Genomic DNA, 27699 nt, shown 5'->3' on the forward strand with positions numbered 1-27699 from the left:
ATATAGGCAACCGGGTGTCCCAAATATGCTCTATCCACTAGCTTAGTAGTTATCCGGTATCTGCAGCTATTGTTCCCTTGAGTTATTACTTTAGGCCTAGGTTAGAGTAAATGGCGCACTTACAGATAGGCCCGCCTTCCGATCTCTTTCTGGCCGCAGCGATAGCGCTACTATTTCATATGGCCACCACACTGCTCCTAGTCACTCAGTCTTGGTTCATGTTCACCTCCGGTAGCTTATTTCCCGTTCAGCCGACCCTCCGCATTGCTTTATGGCCAGTTGTTTGCGGAGCTCCGGTCTTATGCGGCCATTCTCTCAGCTCGCTAGCTCCGCCCCTCTCCCTAGACCCCTGTTTTTATGTGTATTTTATAAAATTTGGAATTTTCTTCTATATCTGAGCTTTTTTCCCCCATTGAGAATACCTGGGAGCACGGTTCTCATGTTTGGGACAGTGAGCTGGGACACTTCAACTTCCCAGTCTGCCTTACTCAGCACAATTGGGTTCTCATATACTTGTGAGTATATACTTGCACCTTCTTATAAAACACAGTGTCACTACTTTATCACACTAGGAGGCGCCCCTGTCTTGTGATTTTCCTCACAGAATATGTCTGCAGTCTGATCGTTTTATTGTGACAAATATTGCAAAAAAAATTTTTTTCTTAACTATTAATGTTATCTTAGAAATTTGATACTAGTTCAACATTTTAATTTTTAACCATTTTCGCGCCCCCTAGAGTTGACACAAGGAATTGTGTTTCAACAGAATAGGAGTATATTTCTATATATATGTGACAGTGTTCTCCACAGAACATTTTGCAAGCCGTGTGGCATTATGAAGTAGCCGGGTGGGGGGCAGTGTAATATTTTCTTATATTGTATAATTTTGGAAAGGAGAGGGTTAAGGATTTTTCTCACCACGTTGTGGTGCGCTTTCTGCATTTTCATTATATTAGATGGAATCCCCAGTGCTCAGAGAGTACATGTATTCAATTTTATTAATTTAAATATGTTGTAGCCCTTTTAGAGCAAGATGCTTTGTTATTACAGGGATCGGTCTACAGCGGCCGGGAACCTTAGCGATCCTCTTCTTGTTTTTTTCTCTCATGAGTGATAAGATGGTCCCGGGCACAGTGGGAAGAGGCAGAGAGCGGCACAGGGGTGATTTTTCATGGAAAAGAGAGGGTTAACATTTCTTCCAGCACGCAGTATTTCTTCCACCACGCGGTGAGTGATATCACTCTCCATACCCACCCAACGTCTAAGTGTCTTACTGTTCAACACTGGAAGCCAAGAACAGAAGAGACTTACTGTAGAGAGGTATATCCTGTTTTGACAAAACTGAAAAAGCATGCAGCATTCCTTCAGCATGTAAAGTATTTTGGGACGCAGGAGTATTTATTTCCTTGCCTGCATCAGCACAAGGGTCAGGTTTTTATTTCCAGCTTTTCATAGTTCCATAGAGAGTAGGAACCTTCAGACCGATTGTAATTCACTAGGTTACCTTGGTTTAAGATGGAGTCTATCAGACCTGTTCTCTATTTAGGACTACAGAGTCAATTTATTACAACCGTCAAATTGAAGGATGCCTACTTACACATTCCTTATACAAGGATAATTATTGTTTATGTCGTTTTAGCCATCTGGGAAAGTCATCTTCAGTTTGTAGCCCTTCCCTTTGGCCTTACTACAGCTCACAGTGTATTTTTGTAGGTTCTGGGCACTCTACTATCAGTTCAACAACAACAACAAAACAATTGCCCAGCACTCACAGTAAGCATCAAGGTGCACGCAGCAAGGATCTTGCACAAATCCTTCAAATTGATAGCTAATCCAAGAAAGAGCCACAGCACCTGCTTATGCATCAAACAAGTAGATTTATTGTGGAGACATCACCATGTACAGAAACAAAGTTTCGGTCAACAATAGACCTTAATCAGTTCCCAGAGCACAGAGATTAGCTGTGGAACCATGTCTGGACGATATTTTGGTTCAAGCTTCGTCTTTTCTTTTAGCAACTGGCACATAGAGAATCTAATTTTGTTCTTCTTAGTCATAGCCAGATGGTAAATGTGCTCTAAAGCCTTCTTCCACTTCTCAAGACTATCCTTCCTGGTTGTACTCGTTGATTCAGTTTCCATGAGGCTGTTTAGAAAGCAAGTGAAGGTTGCAATTAGCTTACCCTAGGTTACAGTCTCTATACCAGGCTAAGGTGGTTCAGTGTATGAGAAATCCAGTTTGACAAGCTCTTTCTTGGTGGACACTCCCATTTAGGTGTCTCTGGGAATGGTCTTCCTGTGTCAGTATTGGGAAATAATATCCAGGGATGATAGTTTTAATAAGTTGGGTGCAGTTTGGGCTCTCAAAGTTCTTGGGGAGTTTTTATCTCTACTTGTGATTTGAGTGCTTCTGACTTGACCTACTGTCAACTTGGTCAATTGTCAGGGAGATACCGTAGTTCTCTAGCGATGACGGAAACTTTTCATATCATTTATTGGGCAGTTGCCGATCAGTGTTCTCTATGAACAACTCTCATTCCTGGGGTCAACAGCTGAAAAGCAGACTATCTGATTCCTCAGATTTTACTTTCGAGGAATGCTTCCTCAATTTTTGACCAGTTGATGCATCGCTGGACTTGCAGAGTTAGACTTACTTCTACTTTGTCTGTACAACAAACTGCCAGGTAAGGATATGGTTTGAGAGATCCACAAGCAGAATTAATAGAGACACTGGCAGTTCCTTGGTCCGATACGATGGCTTATCTTTTTCTTCCAATTGTACATCTGCCAAGTGTAACTGTTCGGTTCAAGCAGGAACAAATTTCTGTACTATTGCTAGTTCCTGTTTGGCTTTGGAGGACTCCAAATGTCCAATTCTCCAACATGGCATCTTCCTCAGTTGCCAAATCTGCTCTCTCAATCGCCGTCCTTTTATCAAAATCTACAGTCTTTATTTTGACTGCTTGGTGTTTGGTTAAGTTCTTCTGTCTCAAGAAGGTTTTTCTAACTCTGTCATAGGGACCCTGCTTCAGGCTCATAAGCTGATCACTTTAATTTTTTTTTTTTTTCTACAAGTTGTGGAAGATGTATTTAATTTTGTATGCAAATTGGGGATATGCCTGAGATTCTATTAGCATACTACAAATGTGTCACTTCTTTTAGCATGGTTTAGACAAAGGCTTTTCGTTCAACATTGGGGTCATTGCATTGGCAGCTTGCTCATCTTTCTGATATTAAGGTGTTCATTGAGGCTTTAGTTGAATCAGACCTATAAGCAAAATTATTTATCTGCCATGGAATTTGGAGTTATTTTTTCCTCAACATGGAGAGTATCTGATTTGTCAGTTGTCTCTTATGTTCCACAATATTTGTTTTTTCATCAGAATAAGGCTGTTTGACAGACCTCCAGTTATCTGGCTAAGGGGTTTATCAAGAGAACATTAATCAGGAGATTGTGGTGTCCTCCTTATGTTACAATCCAAGACTTTCAAAGGAGAAATTACAGCAGAATCTAAATGTCATTAGGGCACTGAAAATCTATTTGCTGGCTACTAAGGTTTTCAGTCAGGCCTTTAGCTTGTTTGTCCCGATCTCAGGTTACATAGGGTTCAGAAGGCTACTTCGGTCTCTTTACCCTCATTGTTTTGGAAGGAAGGTTCTTCATGTGCTGTTCTTGGTAAATAGATTCCTGCCTTTCCTTTTTTCCCACCTGTTTTCCTTTGTGGACTCCACAGCTTGGTTACTAGTTCCCACTAGTAAGGATTTGTGTGGACTCTCACCACCTTAGAAAGAAAACATAATTTATTCTTTCCTGATAAGTGCCTTTCTTTCTTGGGGGTGAGAGTCCACAAACCCGCCCAATTGTTTTAGTTGGCGGTAGTTCTAGTTTGCACCTCTTTTCCCTACTACTGGGAGGGAAGGGGAAGTAGTAGGGATACTTAAAGGTCTAGTGCGGGGTGTCTTTGCCTTCTCCTGGTGGATAGGAGATAAATTCCTACAAGTATGGATTTCCTTTGACTCTCACCACCAAGAAAGAAAGGAATTTATCAGGTAAGAATAAATTGTGTTTGTTTGTGAAGAACATTGGAAATACATGGCCATATACCATATAACTTTGAACCCTTATAAAAATGGTTTAAGAATATTTATATGAATGATTTTAATTAGATATTGTTTATATGAGTGTAACAATATATTTTAATGTGTTTATGTTATGTTTAGGGCAATTTTATATTAGCCCTAACCCTTTACGCAAGGTCTTCAGTCGCATTAACCTGACACTTGTTAAATTCGATTGCAAAAATGCGTAATTTAAGTGCTAGTTAACGTGACACTTGTAATCTAGCCATAGATGTTCATATTTGCCATTATATAGACTTGTCTTTGCAGAATACCATGTTTAAAAACCCAAGTTAATACAAGTATCCCCCAAATACAAGCAAGTATTGCTAATGTTTCATGTTACCAAACATATTAAAGCTGTTGTCTTGATCTTACTGTGTCAATCTATTCTTCTCTTCCTTGATTTATGCTTAAAAACTGTATCCTTTCTCCAGCTTGAAGAATAATAATCTTACAGAAAGATGCTGTTCAATTCTGGCATGTGGAATATTAGAAAATAGATCATTGAAAGAGTTGGATCTGTCTAAAAACAAACTTGCTGGTCCAGAGTTTGAAGATTTAATCAGCACTCTGTCCAATCCAAACTGCACAATCCAAAAGTTGTCGTAAGTATAATGAGGTTATGACACAGCAATGCATTCCATGTAGGAGAACAAAAGAAATAAATTGTAAATTATTATTTTCTTTCATAAGGTGGTGAGAGTCCATGGTCCATTAAGGCATGGGATGAAAATTCCTACTACTAGGAGGAGGCAAAGAGGGTTTCTCAGACAGACTTGAGGCCCATTTTCTCCCTCCCTGTTTGTAGATTATTTTCTACTTTTGTCTACTGTTTTTACCATGGAGCATTTGATCATTTGTTTAAATGGTTTTACTGTAATTTATCTCCTGTTAATCCTCCAGCTCTGTTATTCAGTTTATGGCTCTTCTTATGCACCCTAAACAGTATAATGCTGCTATTTCCTCTAAAGAAGTCTATCCTCCCTCTGTTAGTACAGTTCAAGGGAGAGATTGAGGTTTAGCTCCCAGATTTAAAGCATTTGTGCGCTCTACTGTATCTAAAATGTTGGCGGTCATGCACCCTCCAAGTAAGCGCAAGGAAATTATTGATAAGTTTGTGTTAGCCGACCTGCCTAGTACTTCTGATTCTCTTAAGATCAGAACGGCTAAAACGTTTCTGACAGATTCAGATTCTAACTCCTCAGATGTGTCTTCTGCGGGAGAGATATTCTTAAATTAAAGGGATAGTAAACCCAAAAAATATTTTGAACTCATTCAAAACTTCTTAATTTAATAAAGTAATTTGCAATTGATACCTTTGTGCAATTTTCTTTCCATTTCTTGTAATTTCAATTGTAAAATTAAAACTGTGCCAAACCCATTTTTAACTTATTATGGGGTCTATTATGATGTTCTACCTAGGTAGAAACATCATGGAGGCCCACATGCGCATTAAAAGTATTTTATTGCAAACACATGCGCAGACTTGGTCCCCTCCTACTGACAGGGAGCACAGAGCACACGTTCTCGCAAGCAGGCACCAGCATCAAGAGACTCACAATCATTGCAGGATGAGGATCATCACTTGGAGGGGCAGCTTCACAGAAACGAGGAGATGTTTAGGATAGGAACGTGTATGTTACAGTTCTTCCCTGCCTGTGATTTAGTGCAATTTGTGCTTCAGAGGTTGACTACAGCGGTGAGTATGAACGCTCTGGTTATCTAAGCTGTCGGGGCTCATCTCCCCCCTCCCTCTTGCTTTGTTTACTCAAACACAGCAAGAGAAGGGGGAGGATGAGCCCGACAGCTTAGATAAACAGAACGTTCATACTCACCGCTGTATACAACCTCTGAAGCACAAATGCACTAAATCACAGGCAGGGAAGAAATGTTACATACACGCTGCTTGCTGTTCTTGTTAGTGCAGGACTGAACTGAGAAACACCAGCTGTAAGTCTTGCACAGCTCCCATTTAGTCCAGAGCACTTTTCGTTTGTTAAACTTGCAACCTGAAGCACTTGTCTATATTCCCTGTCTCCTCCTCTCATTTGCCTGTGAGAAGCTGCCCCTCTAAGCGATCCTTATAACTCTGCTAGTGATGAATAAGCTGTGAACACGAACAGCTGTTAATGAACATCAGTACTGCGCATGCGATGTTCACTGAAATTAATATTAAAATTAAGAGACCTAGCCGCTTCCCCATTGGATGGGGGCGGATGCTGTATTAACATGAGCCATGCCTTATTTTATGGGCGGTCATTACTGCTCATTTCATGATAATCTTATCTTTTAAAGTAAGGTATGTAAAAGCTTCATTTAAAAAAAAAATACTGTTTTATTTGACTGTATTTATAATAGTCATTATAATAATATATTTTAATTAGGTGGAAATGGGAATCAATTTCTAACCCTTTAACAATAATCTCTTTTCAGGCCAAGATTCTAGCTCTTTTTCCTATATCTTTAAAGTAGCTCATCTGAAAACTCTTTTAAGAGAGGTCTTAAGTATAAGTACCTTAGGGGCGCAGGATCCTAAACCATTTCGTTTAGACCATCATCACCAAATTAAAAAATATGTTTTGCTGCTTCCTTCTTCTAGTGTAGATCTTTGAAAAACAATTCCCAAGGTAGATAGTGCCATTTCTACTCTGGAAGATATTTATTTAGCAAGGTTATTTATTTAAGCATGCAGTTACCATAGCAGCATCTACATTTTGATGTAACCAATTATCTGATCAGAAAACAGGTGATTTAGATGAAGATTTCCATTGCCAACTTATACTGGTTTGTTCAGCCAATGCATTTATCTGTGATGCTGTTGTTGACATTATCAAATTAAATGCAAGAAATATGGCATTATCAGTTTTGACATGTGGCGCTTTGTGGCTCAAGTCTTGGTCTGCTGACATTTTCTACAAATCTAGATTGTTATTACTTCCCTTTTAGGGAAAGATTCTATTTGTACCTGGATTAGATGCCATAATTTTTACAGTAACTTGAAGAAAGGGAGTGTTTCTCTCCCAGGACAAAATATATTTAAGAAAAGAATATATATCAAATTTGTTTCCGTTCCTTTCACCATTCAAGAAACCAGAGATCCTCTTCCTCTCTGAAACAAGAATCTTACAGATTAAAGTCTAATCCTTCCTGGAACAGTTTCAAGGCCTCAAAGAAACCTTCAAGATCCTTAAGATTTGCATGAAGGTGCGCCCCCGATCCAAATCTTCTTCTGGTAGGGGGCACATTCTCAATATCGTATCTCATTTAATAGTTCCCAAGGAGGAGGGAACTTACAGACCAATCCTAGTTTTAAAGATTCTAAACATTTTTTTAAGGGTTCCTACATTCAAGATGGGCACATTTTGAACATGTTGTCCTTTAGTCCAACATGGACAATTTATGTCCATAATAGATTTGCGGGATGCTTACCTTCCTATTCCTATTCACAAAGATCATCATCCGTTTCTTTGTTTCATTTTTACAAAAGTTCTAGGCACTCTACTATCTTTGATTTGAACTCCAGGTAGTTCAATAGCTCCATACCAGGACAATATCCTTGTTCAAGCATAATTTGCCTCATATCTTTGAGCCCTTTTTAAATATTAGATAGTGTTGTTATGAGTGTAACTGTACTTTTAAATGTATTGTTGATGTATTTTGTGACACTTTTTATTCAATGGTAACAGTTAACCAGAGCTCAGCAGTAATGCTAACCCATTAAATTAAATTGCGCTTGAGCAAACCCGTTTACTTTTGAAATGTACAAACACCCACGATAAACCCCTTATCGTTTGTGCATAACAGTTAGTGCTCCACTCGTAACCTAGCCCTATGAAAGAAAACAAAATTTCCTTACTTAATAAATTCCTTTCTTTCATGGTGGTGAGATACCACAAGCTGCACCCAGGTTATGTTACATTTTTGAAGACTGTAACATTTTGCACCAATATTTTCCCTGCTTTGTTGTTTCCTACCTTGCTTTCTATTTCTCCTGCTTGGCTATACGTAAGACTGAGATACCAGTGAGGTGGAAGGGATGAAGTACTCTTGAAAGTTTGGGAATCTTTCCTTCCTCCATCCTAGTGGAAGGAATTGTCATCCTACGTGTAATGAACCATGGACTCCCACCACCATGAAAGAAAGGAATTTATCAGGTAAGCATAAATTTTGTTTTTTACGCACTAGTCACAACACTAACTGACGGCTATATCAAACTGCTGAGTATTTGGCTCCTGCCTAATTGGAAAGAGTACTAACAAACTGGGATAACAAAAGCCTTAGCAAAGCACCTTAATCAAGATTTGGGGCCTTTTTACAAGTCAACATTGTAACGGTTCACACTCTGACCCCCCGAGAGGTCATACTGAAATATAAATTATTTGATATTTTATGAAAACAATTAAAAAATTTAGAAATTGAATAGAAAAAAGGGAGTGTTGACAAATATAAAATAAGGATTTTGTTCCTAAGATATGGAGAGTTCATAGGCTTCATTTCTTACTGTTGGGAAATACAACACCTGGCCACCAGGAGGAGGCAAAGACACCCCAGCCAAAGGCTTAAATATCCCTCAAACTTCCTCATTACCCCAGACATTCTTTGCCTTTTGTCACATTAGGAGGTAGCAGAGAAATGTCAGAAGATTTGGAGAGTCCTGAAAAAGGGTATCTGCCCTTCGAGATAGGACTGGAGTTTTAAGTAGTCATGTCAACCTCTCAGTGAAAATATTGATGAAAGTTAGAGTCTGGAGATGCAGGAAAAGTTTTTCTGGAAACCATCCAGACTACTGCTAACAGCTCCTAAGCAATCAGTGTTGACGAGTTTCACTGCCTGCTTTCTCTCACTCAAGTCCATGTCAGGAGTGCTGCTGTAAGACTGTCACAATTGAGAGGCTGTGTTCTGTTCCACACCATGGATCCTGGAGGTAAGATTGTTTCAATTTTTACACGTAAAAAGCTATAACAGGGTCACATTATGGCTCCTTTATACCTTGATAGGATCCAAGGTTAATATCCTCTGAAGTGGGTTTATTAAACAGTTGTGGTTAATTCATCAATGTATTAAATATTTACATGCTGCTTTGTGTGTTTTTGGCTGCAACAAACAGGTTTCACTTTTAAGTTTCACTTTCGTTTTTGAAAGTGTTGCACAGCTCCTTTTCTTCATAAATGGAAAGAGTCCACTGCTACATTCATTACTTTTGGGAAATAAGAACCTGGCCACCAAAAGGAGGCAAGACACCCCAGCCAAAGGCTTAAATACTCCTCCCACTTCCCTCATCCCCCAGTCATTCTTTGCCTTTCGTCCTAGGAGGTTGTCAGAGAAGTGTCAGAAGTTTGTTTTTGTCTCTTATGAAGGATAGTACTCTTCGACATGGGATGGGAGTTTTAAGTAATCCTATCAGTCTCTCAGTGAGGGCTTGGATGAAAGTTAGAGTCCAGAGATGCAGGAGGAGTCTTTCTGCAAAACCATCCCGATTCATTTTAACAACTCCACAAGCAATCGACGTCAAACTTCGCTACGCTGCCTGCTTTCTTCTCTCAAGTCCATGGCGGAGGAGATGCTACTATCCGTCACACTTGAAGGGCCGTGTTCCTGTTCCACGGCGTAGATTCCGGTAAGATCATTTCATTTTACTTCTTCATGAATGTACTGTAACTCATTTGTTCCTGCGAACTTACATGAAAAATACAGGATCTCAGTGGGACTCCTTTAGTATCTTGGAATCAAATGGTTGATATCTCCTGAGGGGGATTATTGAACAGGGTTTTTTTTAATCATGTTTTTTATGTGATTCAATCTGTTTATGTGTAGTTTTAACTGGGCTCGTGACTTTTGGAACATTATGGCCTTTCAAAGTGACGCAACCTTACGGTTGGGCGCTTTTTTTTTTTTACTACACAGTTCACCTTGTGACCGTTCGTGTTTACGCTCTGGTCTCCCATTTATTCATTCCTGACTGTGTGGCGATGGAGAAATCTGGTCCACTGGTGTCTGGTTCATAGGAGGTGGTGAGTACCCCAGACATTTTGGGTGTCAGGTGCCGTCTAAATTGTTTAATTTATAGTCCATCTTTTGGTATCCTTTATCCAATTATGGAGGATGCTGATGTTGAGATTGTTCAACTTTCTGATTCAGATTCTTTGTCCTGTAACAAATGCGAGTAGACCCCATTGATGCAGGTCAGTCAGCTGTGTTCTTTAGGCCGTCCTAGAGTGCCTTGTTCCTCGAACTCGGGGATTCAAAGGACTACTGAGCCATCCGCTTTGTGGGGCCCTGTCCTCCGGGAGGTGAGTTCCCTACCGCTCCCTTCTACTACTACACATGCGGGTAACCCAGGTTATGTTTTTTCCTCCTCGAGGAGGGTGGATTGTTCCCCCCGGAGGTTGTGGCACAGTTTCGCTTTTACATACTTTTGGCACTTGCTCGTCTACAAAGTCAGGATGTTTATTTGCGATTGTGCTTGTGCCTGATTGCCCTGGGTCTCTCGACCATGGGAGGGCATGTGCAGTTCCCTGCGGGTGTAACTGTTCCTGAGTGTTGTGCTTTTCGTTACAGACTGGCTCGTCTTCGTGTTCTGCTCAGACACATTTTTGAGTTGTTTGGGGACCCTATCCTTCTCGGCTATGGGATCCTCAGTCTCCTACTTCGAATGGCTCACCTCATTAGACTTGGGGGAATGACGTATCTCCTTTAAGAACAAGACTTAAAGGAGATACGTCATTCCCCCATGTCTAATGAAGTGTCCTTTAAGTCTTCCCAGTATTGTTGGAGGAACAGGGTTTCCGTTAGGCTGGTCCTGCGGGTCTTCTGTTCTTCTTGGGCGTTAACCTTCGGGTTGCCTATCATTTTATTTTATCCAGTTAGGATGAATTTTATTTTTTCTTTTCTCTATGTTTCCTTCTGGAACTTCTCTGGGATCAATACTTGCTATTTGCTTCTAAGGAAGTTGTTCAGGACACGTTAGTCCCTTTTTTTTTCGTTTTTTTGTTCCTCCCTCTCTGAGGGCGGATTTAGCCCGCTTAGCAGTTATGACCCGGGCTGCAGACTGGTCCTGCTTGGGTTCAGATCTTCCTTCTCGCGGCTTATTCAGACACGTGGTGCCTATTCTACCTAGCTGGTCAGGTTGGGGCACCGAGTGCTCACAACATTATTTATGTTTCTTGTTATTTACTATTACAAGTTTCGTCTAAGCATTCTCAAGAGGACTTGCGGGTCCATGCAGGTCACGGGATTGTTTCAGTCCTTAAATAGCCATCTCTCTGGTGACTGGGTCAGTGAATTCTGCTGCGTTACTCTCTGTTGCTTCCGTTACCCTCGGGGCCTAGAGTATTCCTTCCCACCTGGTGGGAAGGTTAGAGGGTTTAGCGCCTCTTTTTTGCCGGTCTGGGCGGTTTTGCCTTTAGGAGGCTCTGGGAATTGTCCTTATTGGACTTGTTCCTTTAGTGGTTCTCTCCTTCATTGAGACCTTTTTGGACTTTGTCCGTTTCTCCTTGTGGATTGGGTCTCCTTCTGGGGACTTGGACTCCCTTTGGGCGTTGATTGTTCCTTTATCAGGACATTAGACAGCGGGGTCTTTTGGGGCTCCGGTTAGGGATTGCTCTGCATCTCCTTCTTGGGTAGAAGAGGTCCTAGTGGCTTTCCGCTTATATGGTTCAGGTATTACCATCCATATGGCATCCAAACCCATGTTTGTTTGTTTTTTATAAAGTTTTTTTTTTATTGAGGAAATAACAATTTACAGTAATATATTCATGTACAACACACATAGATAGAGACATATGACTGATTAGTACAGTATTTAGGTATCTGAACAATGGAGATAAGTATTGTTGATGTGTTGGAGCATGCTAAAGTTAGAACCTCATTATAACAAATAATTCCCTCCATCCACACAAGAGGACACTTTTGGTCCCTGCTAAAATTAAATACTATTGAGGGAGAAATCTGATGATTCAAATGGCCACTCATGGACCATTGATATGTGAAACATTGCAATTGTGAAGTAACAAATGGGAGTATACGAGAATAGCCATGGTTAGGGAGAATGGGTAACAATTTTCACACTTACCATTGTGAAAAATGCTCTTATCAAGACATAACCTTGTTATTTAGACCTTGTGTGAGACCGGGGGATTTTGTGAGTTATGGCAACTAAAGGAGTGGTAGGGGAGAGCATACCAATGTCTATAGGGGGGATGTATAGCTCTTGACTGTAGGGACTATTAACAGACATGGAGGGTTATCCAGTCAAACTATATGGTTTAAAAAAAAAAAAACATGCAAGCTTAAATGCAGAAGCACTGCCTTTTCATATACGGAAATATAACCAAGGAGGGGTGAACCTGGAAGCTAGTAGTCAGAGCACGCAGTTAAGGGGTTACACAAGGCAGCCTAAGTGGTTCTACTATATAAGTCCCCCAAACCATAGAAGGCAAACAGGAATATAACAAAGCGATGATAAGAAAGCAGTCATTGTTAGATAATTTACCACTATGAGAAAAAATATGCAATAACTGATAAGCTTAGGATGCACACACCTCATACCACCAGCAGAGAGATACATACTGCACAAACACAACAAAGCCATAAAAATAAATCAGTATCATGAATAAACAGGTGATAATCCATATTTGACTTATGTGTAATCTGAGTGTCCACAGAGTCCAAAGTTGAGACATGTGAAGCTTACAAACCAAGTTCGTGTATACGTGGCTACAGATATCAAAGTAAACTTCATAAGTGTTATGTAGAGCATAAAGCTGCATGGCAATAGCTAAAGGTAACGCAGCATGTATAAACATCAACCCCCGTAAACCAGCACAGTGACATCAACATAGTTGGAGGGCTCATTTACTATATTAGCCTAATATATGATCTGTGCTCTATGCGGGGCCCAGAGTAAACTGAATGCGGATTGCTAATAGCGTGCTGATCCTAGTACCCTGTGTAAATCGTTCAGGTATTATGCCGCTAAGCAGATTCATGGATCCATACCTGGATTGCTTGCACTGAATCTGCCATGTGACAGCGGCTTAGAAATAAGTTCAACCTACTCCGGTTTTGCGCTGCTGATAATGGCTTCTACAATGAAGATATAGCGCCTCTCCGGACGGATCTGTCTCCCCTGATGAGGACCCACGGGTCCCAGCTGAATCCTCCGGCGGAGCAACATAGGGCTGGTAAATTGTGCTCGTAGGTCTCAGATCCCACACACTGTCAACAGGTACCTTTGCAACTGAGTTCTGCAGAATCATCCTTAGGTCTAGGCTGCTGCTAACATTCACCTTCTGTGCCAGCATCGGGCTTCCTTTTGCAGCATTCTCCTCCTTATACTCTGAGCAGTCTAGCGATATGGTTCTCTCCTCCGGGCTGGCGGAATGCTCCCTCAGTTCGCCTGGCTGCTTATCCGATGTGTTTGGGTCACTAGTTGAAAAGCTTTCGCAAGAGAGCAAGGGTTGTATGCATTTATTAGTTGTAGTTACCAAAGGTGTTTGGAGCTGGTAAGCAATACATTCAGCTTTCAGTTTCTGTGGAGCCTGCAGTTCACCCCTAGCCCTTGCACAAGTGTCTTTTAGAGAGGCATATTCCTCGGCAATGATTGCGCACAGCCCATTGTAGTGAGAGTTAAGCATGGCTGCAACTTCCCGGATGATCCATTTAGAATGCAGCGCCATATTTAAAGGATAGTGCTTTAATAGCATGTAAAAAACGCCCTGGTCTCTAGAGGCAGATGCAGTTCTGCTGTCCGGGGTTATACCACAAGCTACTCTCCCTTTATATGCAAGAAGTGTCAGTGTCTTTGCACTGCATACCCAGCTTACAAGATACCGGGGGGGGTGTTGAGAGCCGTTACTGAAGTAACTGCCTTAGGCCTCAACGCTCCAGATCGATTTCCAAAGGTTTTAATACCAAAGATTTAGTATCACCCAACTCAGGTTGGTCTGTAGGTTGTTAATATCAAAGTGTGGGAGTTGGATGATCTTCTTGGCCACTGATAAAAGGCAGATTATCTGTGAATCCCTTGGAGCAACCGATATTGCTACCATTCAAGGTGCTGCCTAGAGACACGCCCCCAAAACCCATGTTTTACTGTCCTCTGACTTTGTATCTGAAGTGATGCGGAGACTTGCTGTTACTCTGTTCGGGTGACTTGTCCTCACTGTTCCCCTTATGCCTGAAGCTTGTGGCTAGCTGGACAGCTAGCTCAGCATACTAATGCAACCGAGGGTTGCAAGTTCGATCCCCGGCGAGGTCTACTCAGACCTTCCTCCTTTGGAGGTTGATAAAATGAGCAGCGCCTTGAGTCCCTTAAGTGGGATTAGTCGTGTTTTCTGCTGAGAGGAAAAGGATTTTAGCATGTTGTAACTAAAATCCACTGCTGTACCCACACAGGACTGAGGAGTACCAGAAAACTTCAGTTGGGGGGAACGGTTTGCAGGGCAATCTGCAATGAGGTATGTTCAGTCATTTATTTCTAGACAAGACTGAGATAATGCTAGAAGGACTGACAATATCCCCATGAGGGGAGGGTAAGCTATGTTCACAGACTTAGTAAGGAATTGAATGCTTACATAACAGGGTTAATTATGCTGGTTGACACTGATTCAGGGCAATCGATTGTTTATTCAAGAAAAATATCGTTTGTAGACACTTTGAAAGCCCTTTTGGGGCTTTTTATGGGGTTATTATCCACATGGCTGGTTTTTAGTCACTTAAGAGTTTGTTTACTAGGCCTCACAACTCCGGAGTAGAGTGGGAGGGGCCTAATTTTGCGCCTCAGATGCGCAGTTAGAATTTGCAGAGAAGTTCATGCTGATTCACATGGAGAGTCCTGCTGCTGTTTGAGGGCCTGATAGAAGCTATTTTCCCCAAAATCTGATCCCTAAGGGCAGGTAGGGCCACAAGGCTGTGGCAAGGTGCTGTACTATTGTTAACCGGGTGTTGGCTTTAGGCTGCTCTGGTTTGGTCATTAAGGGGTTAATCATTCTGAAACTTGTGGTGCAATCTTATTAAGGCTTTGGGTACATACTGTGAAAATTTCAGGAGAATTGCTACATTTTTCACTGTTTTGTAAAATTGTGTGCTCTTTTTATTTCTTAAAGGCACAGTAACGTTTTTTTTCAAATTGTGTTTTTTATTTGATTAAAGTGGTTTCCAAGCCTGCTTATATATATTACTAGTCTATTAAACATGTCTGTCACTAAGGAAAATCCTTGTTCATTGTGTTTAGAAGCCATGGTGGAACTCCCTCTCAGAATGTGTCCCACTTGTACTGATATGTCTATACACTTTAAAGATCATATTGTTGCACTTAAAAATGTGGCCCAAGATGATTCTCAGACTGAAGGTAACGAGGGTAGCCCGTCTGCCTCCCTCCAAGTGTCACAACCAGTTACGCCCGCGCAAGCGACGCCTAGTACCTCTAGTGCGTCTAACTCTTTTACTTTACATGATTTAGCGGCAGTCTTGGATATTTCTCTTACAGCTTTCTTATCTAAACTGCCCGTGTTACCTGCAAAGCGTGATAGCTCTGTTTTAAGAACAGATTATGAGCATTCTGACGCTTTGGTAGCCGTATCCGATATACCCTCACAACACTCTGAAGTGGGAGCGAGGGATTTGATGTCTGAGGGAGAAGTCTCTGATTCAGCAAGGGTCCCTCCTCAGACAGACTCAGATACATTGGCTTTTAAATTTAAACTAGAACACCTCCGCGTTTTGCTTAGGGAGGTATTAGCTACTCTGGAAGACTTCGACCCTTTGGTGATCCCAGAGAAATTGTGTAAAATGGACAAGTACCTAGAGGTCCCGGTTTACACGGATACGTTTCCGGTCCCTAAGAGGATTGCGGATATCATTTCTAGGGAGTGGGATAGACCAGGTGTTCCCTTTACTCCCCCTCCTGTTTTTAAGAAAATGTTCCCCACACCTGAAATTATGGATAGAATTAAGGCTCTAAAGCTAGCTAATTCTTTTATCACTGATGCCGCTTTTCAAATAGCTAAGTTAGCGGCGAAAAATTCAGGTTTCGCCATTTTGGCGCGCAGGGCGCTATGGCTAAAGTCCTGGTCAGCGGATGTGTCATCTAAATCCAAGCTTTTGAACATTCCTTTCAAAGGAAAGACCCTCTTCGGGCCTGAATTGAACGAGATTATTTCAGATATCACCGGGGGAAAAGGCCATGCTCTCCCTCAGGACAAGCCCTTTAAGACAAAGAACAAAGCTATTTTCGTTCCTTTTGCAATTTCAGGAACGGCCCCGCTTCATCCTCTCTGCTGCAAAGCAAGAGGGTAACGCTTCACAGCCCAAGGCAACCTGGAAACCTTACCATGGCTGGAATAAGGGTAAACAGGCCAAAAAGCCTGCAGCTGCCACCAAGACAGCATGAAGGGGTAGCCCCCGATCCGGGACCGGATCTAGTAGGGGGCAGACTCTCTCTCTTCGCTCAGGCCTGGGCAAGAGATGTACACGATCCTTGGGCATTAGAGATTGTAGCCCAGGGATACCTTCTAGAATTCAAGGACTCTCCTCCAAGGGGAAGGTTCCACATTTCTCGTCTGTCTACAGATCAGACAAAGAAAGAGGCGTTTTTACGCTGTGTAAAAGATCTACTTACAATGGAAGTGATCCACCCAGTTCCAATTGCAGAACAAGGACTGTATTTTTACTCAAACCTGTTTGTGGTTCCCAAAAAAGAAGGAACTTTCAGACCAATCCTGGATCTCAAAATTCTAAACAAATTCCTCAGAGTCCCATCATTCAAGATGGAGACCATTCGGACAATCTTACCAATGATCCAGGAAGGTCAATATATGACTACCGTGGATCTAATGGATGCGTATTTACACATTCCTATCCACAAAGATCATCACCAGTTTCTCACGTTCGCCTTTCTGGACAAGTATTATCAGTTTGTGGCTCTCCCTTTTGGGTTGGCCACTGCTCCCAGGTTGGCCAGGTGCTAGGGTCCCTCCTGGCGGTCTTAAGGCCGCGGGGCAAAGCAGTGGCGCCTTATCTAGACGACATCCTTATTCAGGCGTCGACTTTCCAAAGAACCAAGTCTCACACGAAGATTGTATTGGCCTTTCTGAGGTCTCACGGGTGGAAGGTGAACGTAAAAGAGTTCTCTATCCCCACTCACAAGAGTTCCATTCCTAGGAACCCTGATAGACTCGGTAGAAATGAAAATATTTCTGACAGAGGTCAGAAAGCTAAAACTGTTAACTACTTGCCGAGCTCTTCATTCCATTCCTCGGCCATCTATAGTTCAGTGCATGGAGACAATCGGACTAATGGTAGCGGCAATGGACATATTCCCTTTTGCTCGGATACACCTCAGACCACTGCAACTATGCATGCTCAAACAGTGGAATGGGGATTATGCAGATTTGTCTCCTCAAATTCAGTTGGACCAGGAGACCAGAGATTCTCTTCTCTGGTGGTTGTCTCAGGATCACCTGTCTCAGGGAATATGTTTCGTTGTCTCAGGATCACCTGTCTCAGGGAATATGTTTTCGCGGACCAGAGTGGATCATTGTAACGACCGACACCAGTCTGTTAGGCTGGGGTGCGGGCGGTCTGGGACTCCCTGAAAGCTCAGGGCTTATGGTCTCGGGAAGAAGCTCTTCTCCCGATAAACATTCTGGAACTGAGGGCGATATTCAACGCTCTTCAGGCATGGCCTCAACTAGCTGCGGCCAAATTCATCAGATTTCAGTCGGACAACATCACGACTGTAGCTTACGTCAATCATCAGGGGGGGAACAAAGAGTTCCCTAGCAATGACGGATGTAACCAAAATAATCAGGTGGGCGGAGGATCACTCCTGCCATCTCTCAGCAATTCACATCCCAGGAGTAGACAACTGGGAGGTGGATTTTCTAAGTCGTCAGACTTTTCACCCGCGGGAGTGGGAACTCCACCCGGAGGCATATGCCCAGCTGACTCAGCACTCCAGAGTTGGATCTGATGGCGTTCCGTCAGAACACCAAACTTCCTCTCTACGGGTCCAGGTCCCGGGATCCCAAGGCGGTATTGATAGATGCTCTAGCAGCGCCTTGGTCCTTCAATCTGGCTTATGTTTTTCCACCGTTTCCTCTCCTCCCGCGTCTGGTTGCCAGAATCAAGCAGGAGAAGGCTTTGGTGATTCTGATAGCGCCTGCGTGGCCACGCAGGACTTGGTATGCAGACCTAGTGGACATGTCATCTGTCCCACCATGGACATTGCCAATGAGGCAGGATCTCCTGATACAGGGTCCGTTCAAGCATCAAAATTTTGTTTCTCTACGTCTGACTGCTTGGAGATTGAACGCTTAATTATATCAAAGCGGGGGTTCTCTGAGTCAGTTATAGATACTCTGATTCAGGCTAAAAAGCCTGTCACCAGGAAAATCTACCATATGATATGGCGGAAATATCTTTGTTGGTGTGAATCTAAGGGCTACTCATGGAGTAAGATTAGGATTCCCAGGATATTGTCTTTTCTCCAAGAAGGATTGGAGAACGGATTGTCAGCTAGTTCCTTAAAAGGACAAATATCTGCTTTGTCTATCCTGTTACACAAGCGTCTGGCAGAGGTACCAGACGTTCAAGCGTTTGCTCAGGCTTTAGTCAGAATCAAGCCTGTCTATAAACCTGTGGCTCCGCCATGGAGTTTGAATCTAGTTCTTTCAGTTCTTCAAGGGGTTCCGTTTGAACCTTTACATTCCATAGACATTAAGTTGTTATCTTGGAAAGCTTTGTTTTTGATAGCTATCTCTTCTGCTAGAAGAGTTTCAGAATTATCTGCCTTACAGTGTGATTCACCTTACCTGGTGTTCCACGCAGATAAGGTAGTTTTGCGTACCAAGCCTGGTTTTCTTCCTAAAGTTGTTTCTAACAAGAATATTAACCAGGAAATAGTTGTTCCTTCTCTGTGTCCTAATCCATCTTCGAAGAAGGAACGTCTATTACACAATCTTGATGTAGTTTGTGCTTTAAAGTTCTATTTACAAGCAACTAAGGATTTCAGACAAACATGTTCTTTGTTTGTTATCTATTCTGGTAAGAGGAGAGGTCAGAAAGCGACTGCTACCTCTCTTTCCTTTTGGCTGAAAAGCATCAACCGTTTGGCCTATGAGACTGCTGGCCAGCAGCCTCCTGAAAGAATTATTGCTCATTCTACCAGAGCAGTGGCTTCCACATGGGCTTTCAAGAATGAGGCTTCTGTTGAACAGATTTGTAAGGCAGCGACTTGGTCTTCACTGCATACTTTTGCCAAATTTTATAAATTCGATACTTTTGCTTCTTCGGAGGCTATTTTTGGGAGAAAGGTTTTGCAAGCAGTGGTGCCTTCCGTTTAATCTTGATCCCTCCCTTCATCCATGTCCTAAAGCTTTGGTATTGGTATCCCACAAGTAAAGGATGAATCCGTGGACTGGATACACCTTGCAAGAGAAAACAGAATTCATGCTTACCTGATAAATTACTTTCTCTTGCAGTGTATCCAGTCCACAGCCCGCCCTGGCATTTAAGTCAGGTAAAAAAAAATTTGTTTAAACTACAGTCACCACTGCACCCTATGGTTTCTCCTTTTTCTTCCTAAACTTTGGTCGAATGACTGGGGGGGTGGAGCTAGAGGGGGAGCTATATGGACAGCTTTGCTGTGTGCTCTCTTTGCCACTTCCTGTAGGGAATGAGAATATCCCACAAGTAAAGGATGAATCAGTGGACTGGATACACCGCAAGAGAAAGTAATTTATCAGGTAAGCATAAATTCTGTTTTTTAGGGGCCTCACCTGTGTTCGGGAAGTTGGAACAGATGTTTTATCTGGTTCGGGGATTGGTCTGCTCTTTGAGTTGTCCGGGTCCGGCTAGGTGTAGGATTTGAGATCTGTTGTTCATCCTCAGGTCTTGGGGGTGTCAGTGGACCTTTTTTTGAGGATCTCTGTCTCTCCCCTGTTTGGGATCTGTGTGTAGGCCTGGCGGCCTGGATTGCCTGAAGTGTGCCCTCTGTCTTGGAAGTTGGGAAATCTGATATTTTGTTCGGCCGCTCTTCCTAACGGATAGTTTTTTCTCCATGTATTCCTATGGATGGCAGTTTGTTACTGGACTCAGATATTTATCTTTCTGAGTTTGCTACCAGTATTTTTTTCCATTTGCTCAGCCTCTGAGTTCTGAAGTTTGAGGACTTTTGACTTCAGCAGTCTTTTTCGGTGTAGTTGCTTGATGTTCGGGAGATGTTTCTTCTCCTTGATGATGCCCGGTTTGCTCCTTGTGGCTCTGCCTGGGTTGGGCGTCATCTCCCCTTGTTCTCAGGATCCTTTCGGGTCTCTGTAGATTTGCTATTCTTTTGGAAGGGGTTTTTTCCTTTTTGCATCTTGCTGTACCTTTTGGGTATCGTTATGGCTCGCCCTTGTCCTCTCCCTTTTGGGGATTTTGGTACTTGTGCTAGTAAAGTCTTGGCTCAGTGTGTTTGCTTGCGGTCTCCAGTTACGCTTTTGGACTATCTGCAGGTCAGTGTCCTTGGGACCTTTTCCTTCTAGTTGTTTTGCCTGGCTTTGACGAAGCAGGGTTTGGTTGGGTTGTGGTTTTCAGGCCTGGTGCCCTTACAATGGGCCGCCTATTCTACCCTGCTATTCTCACAATTCTCTATAGCTTGAGTAGCTTGAGTATTGTTTTCCCAAAAGTAATGAATGCAGCTGTGGACTCTTTCCATTTATGAAGAAAAGCTTAAATTATGCTTACCTGATAATTGTTCTTCATATGGAAAGAGGCCACAGCTTCCCATCTGTATTTCTTTCTGTGGGGTGTCTCTTATGTTTATTCTTCTGGCACATTTTTACCCTGGTATTTCTACTACTGTTCCTTGTTCCTCGGCAGAATGACTGGGGGATGAGGGAAGTGGGAGGAGTATTTAAGCCTTATTTCCCAAAAGTAATGAATGCAGCTGTGGAGTCTTTCCATCTGAAAAAGAAAATTATTAGGTAAGCAAAATTTAAGTTATTACTTGCTATACTTGTAATAGCAGGGGGTCTATGTTCATTTCCTCCATTCCGGCTGAGACTTGAACCTGAGGAGAGCGTTTCCTCTGTTATTAGTCTGGGTCTAGGATGTGGTGAGTGCCCCAGCCATTGGGAGTACAAAGGTGCAGTTTTCTATAATAAAAATGTTTTTTATATGTGTCCTTCTGTGGGTCTAACCTGAGCTATGGAGGACTCTGACATGTTAGAAGGTACTCCTTCTGTACTAAATTATACCTGTTTATATTGTGAGGAGGCCATTGTTTTCCTGCCCACTCAATTATGTTCCACAGGCCTTAACACAGTTATAAAGTCTAGACAAGCCTGGCTCTTAGTCCCTCTGAGCCGTCTACCTATCAAGACTCTGCGTCCAGTGAAATTACTACCCTTGCTACGTTATCCACTCCACATGCAGTTCCCCGTAGCACATCTAATCCTCCATCCAGAGGGGTCCTTCTTCCTGCAAACTTTGCTGCGCTGTTACAAATGGCGGTGTCTGCCTTCCTCAGTGCATTACCTTGCTCTAACAAATGCAAGAGAAAGATTAAACATAACTCTCCTAAAAAGTCATGAAAATATTTATCGGATTTAGCTATTATGTCCCAGTTATCGTCTAAGCCTCCTGCTGCGGAGGAACCGTCCTTTAGATTTAAAATTGAGCACTTGCATTTTTTTTAAAAGAGGTTCTGTCTACGTTAGAGGTTGCAGAGGCCGCGCTGCCTGAAAAACCTGTGATACCTAAATTAGACTGAGTTTACGAAGACAGGAAAGTTCCTTTGACTTTTCCTGTGCCGGTTAAGATGGCGAACATTATTAAGAACGAATGGGAATGAGTTGGTTCTTCTTTTTTTCCCCTCGTCTACTTTTAAAAAGTTGTTCCCGGACTCTCAACTGGATTTGTGGGGCTCCATTCCTAAGGTGGATCGTGCTATCTGTGCGCTTGCTAGACGTACTACTATAACTCTTGAGGATAGTTCTTGGTTCAGAGAGCAGATGGATAAGAAAATGAAAACCTTTCTGAGAAAGATGTTTCAACATACGGGTTTTCTGTTTCAACCGGCGGCTGCAGTTGCCGCGGTTGCCGGAGCAGCTACCTACTGGTGCGACTCTTTGTCGGAAGTCATTGAGGTAGAGTCTCCCCTCGAGGATATCGCCTAACTGCAAAGGCTTCTATAGGGGGCAGACTGTCTCTTTTTTCAGACGCCTGGTTCAAGGACGTATAGGATCCTTGGGTCCTGGAGGTGGTATCTCAGAGATACAACATAGGCTTCAAATCTCATCCGACAAGGGGCAGATTTCTTCTCTCAAATCTGTCTACCAGACCAGAAAAGAGGGATGCCTTTCTAGGGTGCGTTCGGGATCTATCCTCTAGTTGTTGTCCAGGTTCCTATCGAAGAAAGAGGTTTGGGGTTTTATTCAAATCTTTTTGTGGTCCCAAAGAAGGAGGGAAAGTTCCTCCCAATTCTGGACCTAAAGTGCTTAAACAAATTTCTCAGTGCCCCTTCCTTCAAGATGGAGACGATAAGATCCCCTTTAATTCTGGAAGGCCAGATTATGACGTATATCTTACCTTCATGTTCCAATCCACAGGGAACACTTTCAGTTCCTGAGGTTTGCATTCCTAAACCAGCACTTCAAGTTCATTGCCCTTCCATTTGGCCTGGCTACTGCTCCAAGAATCTTTACAAAGGGTCTGGGGGCTTTTCTAGCCGTTGCCAGAACAGCCGGTCGAGAGAATCGCTCTCTTGGTGACTCTGTCCAGATCATTTGTCCTGAGGGACATGCTTCTTAAAGGGACAGTCTACCCAAGAATTGTTATTTTTTTGAAAGATAGGTAATCCCTTTATTACCCAGTCCCCAGTTTTGCATAACCAACACAGTTATATTAACATTAGTTTTACCTCAATTATTACCTTGTATCTATGCCTCTGCAGACTGCCCCTTATCTAAGTGCTTTTGACAGACATGCAGTGTAGCCAATCACTACAGACTCCTAAATAACTCCACAGGAGTGAGCACAATGTTACCTATATGACACACCTGAACTAGTACTGTCTAACTGTGAAAAACTTTCAAAATGCTCTGAGCTAAGAGGCGGTTTTTAACGGTTTAGAAATCAGTTTGAGCCTACCTAGGTTTAGCTTTTCAAAAATACCACAAAATGAACAAAGCAAATTTGATGATAAAAGTAAATTGGAAAGTAGTTTAAAATTGCTTGTCCTATCTGAATCATGAAAGTTTAATTTTGACTAGACTGTCCCTTTAAGACCATTCTGGGAGATTGTGACTACGGGCGCAAGAATTGTGACTACGGGCGCAAGCCTATCCGGATGGGGAGCTGTTTGGGGTGCCAAGAAGGCACAGGGGTTATGGCCACTTCTGGGCTCGTCCCAATATAACCTCGGTGGCTTACATCAACCATCAGGGGGGAACGAGAAGTTCCTTGGCGATGAAGGAAGTATCTTAGATTCTGGAGTGGGCGGAGGCCCACAGCTGTTTGCTGTCAGCAATCCACATTCCCAGGTGTGGACAACTGGGAGGCAGATTTTCTCAGCAGGCAATCCTTCCATCCATGGGAATGATTTCTCCATCTTGAGGTGTTTGCAGAGATATTCAGCAAGTGGGGGACGCTGGAGATAGATCTCATGGCGTCCCGTCTCAATACCAAGCTACCCAGGTACGGGTTGAGGTTGAGGGATCCTCAAGCGGATCTAATATATGCACTAGCAGTGCCCTGGAGGTTCAAACTCGTATATCTTTTTCCTCCATTACCGCTTCTTCCTCGAGTGGTGGCCCGCATTAAGCAGGAGCGGGTATCAGTAATCCTGATTGCTCCATCGTGGCCGCGAAGGACGTGGTTTGCTAATCAAGTGGGGATGTCCTCATCTCCTACGTGGAAGTTACCATGTCGCAGAGACCTGCTGATGCAAGGTCCATTTGTTCATCAAAATCTAGATTCTCTGAGGCTGACTGCGTGGAGATTTAACGCTTAGTCTTAGCCAAGAGAGGTTTCTCTGAGAGTGTCATTGATACTCTTATTCAAGCTCCTAAACCAGGTGTATCTACCACAAGGTGTGGAGGATTTACTTATTCTGGTGTGAAGAACGTGTTTTTTTCTGGCACAGACTTAAGGTTGCCAGGATCTTATCTTTTCTCCAGGATGGGCTGGAGAAGGGCCTTTCTGCTAGTTCCCTGAAGGGACAGATTTCAGCCCTGTAGGTTTTATTGCACAAGAGACTAGCTTAGCTTCCAGACGTGCAGTTCTTTGTTAAGGCTCTGATTAGCATCAGACCTGTGTTTAGATCTGGGTCTCCTCCTTGGAGCCTAAATCTTGTTCTTCGGGTTTTGCAACAGGTTCCGTTTGAGCCTCTGCATTCCGTTAACATTAAATTGTTATCTTGGAAATTGTTATCTTGAAATTTCTCTTTTTATTGGCTATTGCCTCTGCTTGCAGAGTTTCTGAGATCTCTGCTTTGCAATGTAAACCCCCTTATCTGATTTTTCATGCAGATAAGGCAGTTTTACGTACTAAATTAGGTTTTCTTCCTAAGGTTTTGGCAGATCACAACATCAATCAGGAGATTGTGGTTTCTTCCTTGTGTCCTAATCCCTCTTCATTGAAGGAATGCTTACTTCACAATTTGGATGTGGTTCGCGACTTGAAGTTCTATCTTCAGGCTACTAAGGAGTTTAGACAATCTTCCTCTTTGTTGTCTATTCTGGGAAGTGTAATGGCAGAAGGCTACTTTGACTTCTCTATATTTTTGGTTAAAGAGTGTCATCCGCTTAGCTTACGAGACAGCGGGACATCGTCCTCCTGAGAGGATAACAGCTCATTCTACTAGAGCAGTGGCTTCCTCTTGGGCCTTTAAGAACAAGGCCTCTATGGATCAAATTTGTAAGGTGGCTACCTGGTCCGCCTTACATACTTTTTCAAAATTTTACAAGTTTGATGTTTTTGCTTCGACTGAAGCAGCTTTCAGGAGAAAAGTTTTACAGGCTGTGGTGCCCTTCAGAATAGGGTCGGCCTCTTCCTTTTTGTTCCCTCCCCGTTATTCATTCAGAGTCCTCTGGAGCTTGGGTATAGTTTTCCCAACAGTAAGGAATGAAGCCATGGACTCTCCCTATCGTAGGAAGGAAAACATAATTTATGCTTACCAGATAAATTCCTTTCCTTCCAGATAGGGAGAGCCCACGGCCTCCTCCCCGTTTTTTCTTGTCTATGGGCGGTCCCCTATTATTTATTTTATCTTCTGGCACCATTTATACCCTAATGTTTCTCCTACTTTTCCTTGTTCCCTTGGAAAAATGACGGGTAATGAGGAAGTGGGAGGGATATTTATTTGGCTGAGGTGTCTTTGCCTCCTCCTGGTGGCCAAGTGTTGTATTTTCCAACAGTAAGGAATAAAGCCATGGACTACCTATCCGGAAGGAAAGGAATTTATCTGGTAAGCATATATTATGTTTTTGCACTTTTCAGGTTGCATTTGTATTACAAGTTCCAAATTTTTTTCATTTTCTTTCCAATGGCATGGAGAGTCCACAAATCCATTCTAATTACTAGTGGTAATTCAACTCTTGGCCACCAGGAGGAGGCAAAGAACACCCCAGCAAAGCTTTAAAGGGACATGAAACCCAATTTTTTTCTTTCATGATTTAGAAAGAGCATACAATTATAAACAACTTTCTAATTTACTTCTATTATCTATTTTGCTTCATTCTCTTGATATTCTTTGCTGAAAAGCATATCTAGATATGCTTAGTAGCTCCTGATTGGTAGCTGCACATAGATGCCTCCTGTGATTGGTTCACTGTGTGCATTGCTATTTCTTCATTAAAGTATATCTAAAGAATAAAGCAAATTAGGTAGTAGAAGTAAATTGGAATGTTGTTTAAAATGATATTCTCTACCTTAATCATGAAAGAAAATGTTTGGGTATAGTGTCCCTTTAAGTATTCCTTCCACTTCCCATAACCCCCAGTCATTTTTTGCCTTCATGTATCAAGGAGATGTGCGAAGATGGTTTCTGAAGAAAACTAAGTTTTATTCTTTAATGGGTAGTTTCCCTGCAAGCAAGGATTTTGGTAACGCTGTGTCCATGTATTCCTCTTGAGTAAGAGTTGTGGTAGCTGTTAGCAGTTGGAGGTCAGCAGGGTAGGCCTTGTTCTCCTCCAACATTTGAGGTTAACACCCATATGGAAAACCAGGGTTGGTTACTCTGCTTTTCCTTTTTTTTCCAGGTCCCTGTCAGCAGTTGTCTGGACCTGTGAGACCTGAGATGCTGTGAATGCCCTTCAGCTGAAGCTCCTAAGGTAAGTGCTTTTCCTGCTTTGGTAAGGGGACTTAAGCACATAAGGGATTAATACCTCTTGTCTACCTCAGGGTGTGGAGGTTTGGGACTTGAAGGAAAAATCTCTTCATTGTGGGGATTTATCATGGGCCTTTTTTTTTTTTTTTTTTTTTAAATATTTTTTATTGAGGTGATAAATAGAATTACAGTATATGGCATTGCAAAAACAATATGTTCACACTGCATCTTGCGGCACAGAAAAAATATATTTAACAGATTAAGTTAGCAGCCTTACTGCCTGTACCTTGCGAAACCTTCCAACCTGACTCAATAGGTCACTTTTGGACCTTTAGTGCTTAAAAATGAGTATACATAGAGGAAGAAGGTAATCTAGGATAAGGAGACCTCTCTTGGGCCTCAGTTGGTACACCTCAAGTTTTTATAGTTTTCTGGGAAGGGGATTTTTATATGACTCAATTTGAGCGGAGCTAAAGTAATATGTGATAGGGGAAGGAGTGGTACTCGCTCACTTTTAATATATTATGTGAAGATTATATAACTCTGTACAGCATATGGTATGGGAAATAATAATAGGGAAGCGTGATAAGCTGGGCAGCATTACAATAATAGGCTGTGAAGGCTCCAAAAAGCTCATAGCAGACTTGCAAGCACTAATACAGGGGGTAGATAGCACTAGGATCATCAGAAGGAGCTAAAATTACTTCTCAGCATGGCGCCTATGAAAAGAGAGACTGCAATAAATTATATGTAAGGATTGCAAAAAGGGTTCATCTCCAAGTATTTAACATTAGGATAGGCTGCAAATAGTTCACCCTGTAAACCAGACCACCAATAATGCAGGTATAAAGGAATATAGGGTGAAGAGAGCTGGGCAGAGTGATAGTGTGACCAAGCAACTAAAGGAAAAAAAATGACTGACTGAGTAATCCAGTATGAAACTTCTGTTGAGAACTGCAAAGAGTGGATTAGTATGAATTAAGCTAAATTACATGGAGTTAGATTAAATTACATAGAGCTAATATCTGCAAGATATAAGAGAGTCCACCGCCCCGGCCGTAGGCGACAGACCCCCCCCCCCCCCCACTTTACATATTTCTCCAAAAATATTTATAGTTGCCAGTTAGCCAGCCCATCCTTAACCAGTTCCCTAGGGAGAAGACTGAAAGAATAAGAGAACAATAAAAGCGCCATCATCTTAGGAGAGGGATGCATTTCCCTAGCTTATGCTAATAAAGAAAAAAGGGAAAGAAACACAGTCTAACA

At 42.4% G+C, this 27699-nt stretch overlaps 1 protein-coding gene across 1 annotated transcript in view; it reads left to right on the top strand.

Annotated features, from left to right (window-relative positions):
* LOC128651783 (NACHT, LRR and PYD domains-containing protein 3) overlaps positions 1–27699 on the top strand; it is a 607406-nt gene that overhangs the window by 494939 nt on the left and 84768 nt on the right. The window contains exon 8 of the mRNA XM_053704772.1: positions 4556–4726. Within this exon, the coding sequence (XP_053560747.1) occupies positions 4556–4726 (171 nt within the window). The remainder of the gene's footprint in view (positions 1–4555; positions 4727–27699) is intronic.

Source organism: Bombina bombina, chromosome 1 (genome assembly GCF_027579735.1).
Source record: "Bombina bombina isolate aBomBom1 chromosome 1, aBomBom1.pri, whole genome shotgun sequence".
Taxonomy (NCBI): domain Eukaryota; kingdom Metazoa; phylum Chordata; class Amphibia; order Anura; family Bombinatoridae; genus Bombina; species Bombina bombina.